We start from the raw sequence: 1,725 nt of genomic DNA on the forward strand, positions 1-1,725 counted from the left end.
ACATGTGCAGAATGTGATTTCAGTTGTAGGAAGTGTCATCTTAAAAAGGCATGGTGCAATTACCTGCCCCTTGTATTTTAGTAATAATTTGGGGGGATCCTTTGCCAGAAATCTAATGTGTATAGATACTTTCAGTCACTAGAAGAAGAATTCCTCACTAGGACTCTAATATCTCTAGAGTCCATTTGGTTGCCTACAAGTTGTCCTACTCTGATGACTTTCATGAATTTCAATGAGAAAAGCAATGTAGCAAACTTTCTGCAACTTGAGGACCATCAATTTAGGTCTGATAACTATTGCCTAACTGTTGCTTGTGCTTTAGGTTATGACTGTCCTTTTTCTTTAGCATGAGGACTTCAACCAGAAGATTTTCTGTTACTATTCTGATAATGGTCAACTTCACTGAGGTCAGCAACAAGACGAACAATCAAACTGTAGAAATCGTGAGGAGTACCCTGCTTGCCTTAGTGCTCCTGTCCTTCTGTGTCTTCATCTACTTTGTGACAATCATCTTGTACGTCTTCTTCACCACTCCTCATGTTCGGGAGAATGCTCGCTACATCCTGTTTGTCCACATGCTCATAAACGATACCTTGCTACTTTCTGTGTTGATATTCGTCTCTCTTGTAGCTATATTTGATGTGTACATCCCTGTGCCGATATGTTATGCCCTCGTCATGTACTCCACAAGTTCATTTAAGGTGACAGCCTACAACTTGGCCATCATGTCCTTTGAACGTTACTTTGCCATTTGCTATCCGTTAAGACATGCACAAGTCTGCACCATGCAGAGGTCTCTTTTGGTCATTGGAGTCATGTGGCTTCTGAGTAGCACTCCTCTGGTGCCTGACTTTATCGCCATGTGTTATTCAATGCCAAAGAATTTCTTCTCCACCAGCTTGATATGTCAGTGGTCAACATTTGCAATGAACAGTTTTCAATTAACCCTAAGGTCATTGATGGAGATCACCACCTTCATCTTGGTGGGATTGGTCATCCTTTACACCTATGTGAAAGTTATGGTGGTGGCTCGGAAGATTGGATCTGGGAGGTCTTCTGCTTTTAAGGCAGAGAAAACTGTTCTTCTTCACGCCTTCCAGCTCGGACTCTGTATGATGTATTTTTCATATTCCTTCACTGATGCTTACTTGAGGAAATATTTCTATTTTATACCAATAACCAACTTTTTCTTATTCATGTGCATCCCCAGATATATCAGTCCTTTGATTTATGGTGTAAGGGATGAAGTGTTCCGAAAATATATAAGGAAGATGAACTTCTTTGTATAGTTGGATGGATGTCACTAAATAAGGCCAAACTTTACAACTTTTTGCAAAATGGGTGCAGCCCAAAAGGATGGTTGGACAATATTTATTAGGTAGACTAGGAATGAAAGGACCCATATCTACTTGCCCACTATCAGGTATAATACAACACATATTATAATAAATTTGTCCCAATCACCCAATTTAATTTTTTTTACTTAAAAAATATGTTTTAGTAGAGGTGGGCCAAATCTTGGGTAGGTTGGCAGTATGTATAGTATTCATCTTTTGGTTCTACTTTAGTTCAGGCATTGGTGGGCAGATCCTACTCCTGTAAACAAGCAGTATCCAGTGTAGAATGCCTTTTCACTCCATGAGAAGTTGAAAAATACATTTTGCTTTGATCCCGATATGACTATTGTAGATGGGAGCCAACAGAGGACCCTCCAACTATGAAAAA

The 1,725-nt window shown here is 39.6% G+C and overlaps 1 protein-coding gene across 1 annotated transcript; it reads left to right on the plus strand.

Moving 5' to 3' along the window:
- The first annotated feature begins 389 nt into the window (after positions 1-389).
- LOC143792832 (odorant receptor 131-2-like) lies at positions 390-1,289 on the plus strand. Its single transcript, XM_077279350.1, has one exon. The coding sequence runs from the start codon at positions 390-392 to the stop codon at positions 1,287-1,289; it is 900 nt and encodes a 299-aa protein (XP_077135465.1).
- Positions 1,290-1,725: the final 436 nt, after the last annotated feature.

The sequence above is a fragment of the Ranitomeya variabilis genome, unplaced genomic scaffold (genome assembly GCF_051348905.1).
Source record: "Ranitomeya variabilis isolate aRanVar5 unplaced genomic scaffold, aRanVar5.hap1 Scaffold_81, whole genome shotgun sequence".
Classification (NCBI taxonomy): Eukaryota; Metazoa; Chordata; class Amphibia; order Anura; family Dendrobatidae; genus Ranitomeya; species Ranitomeya variabilis.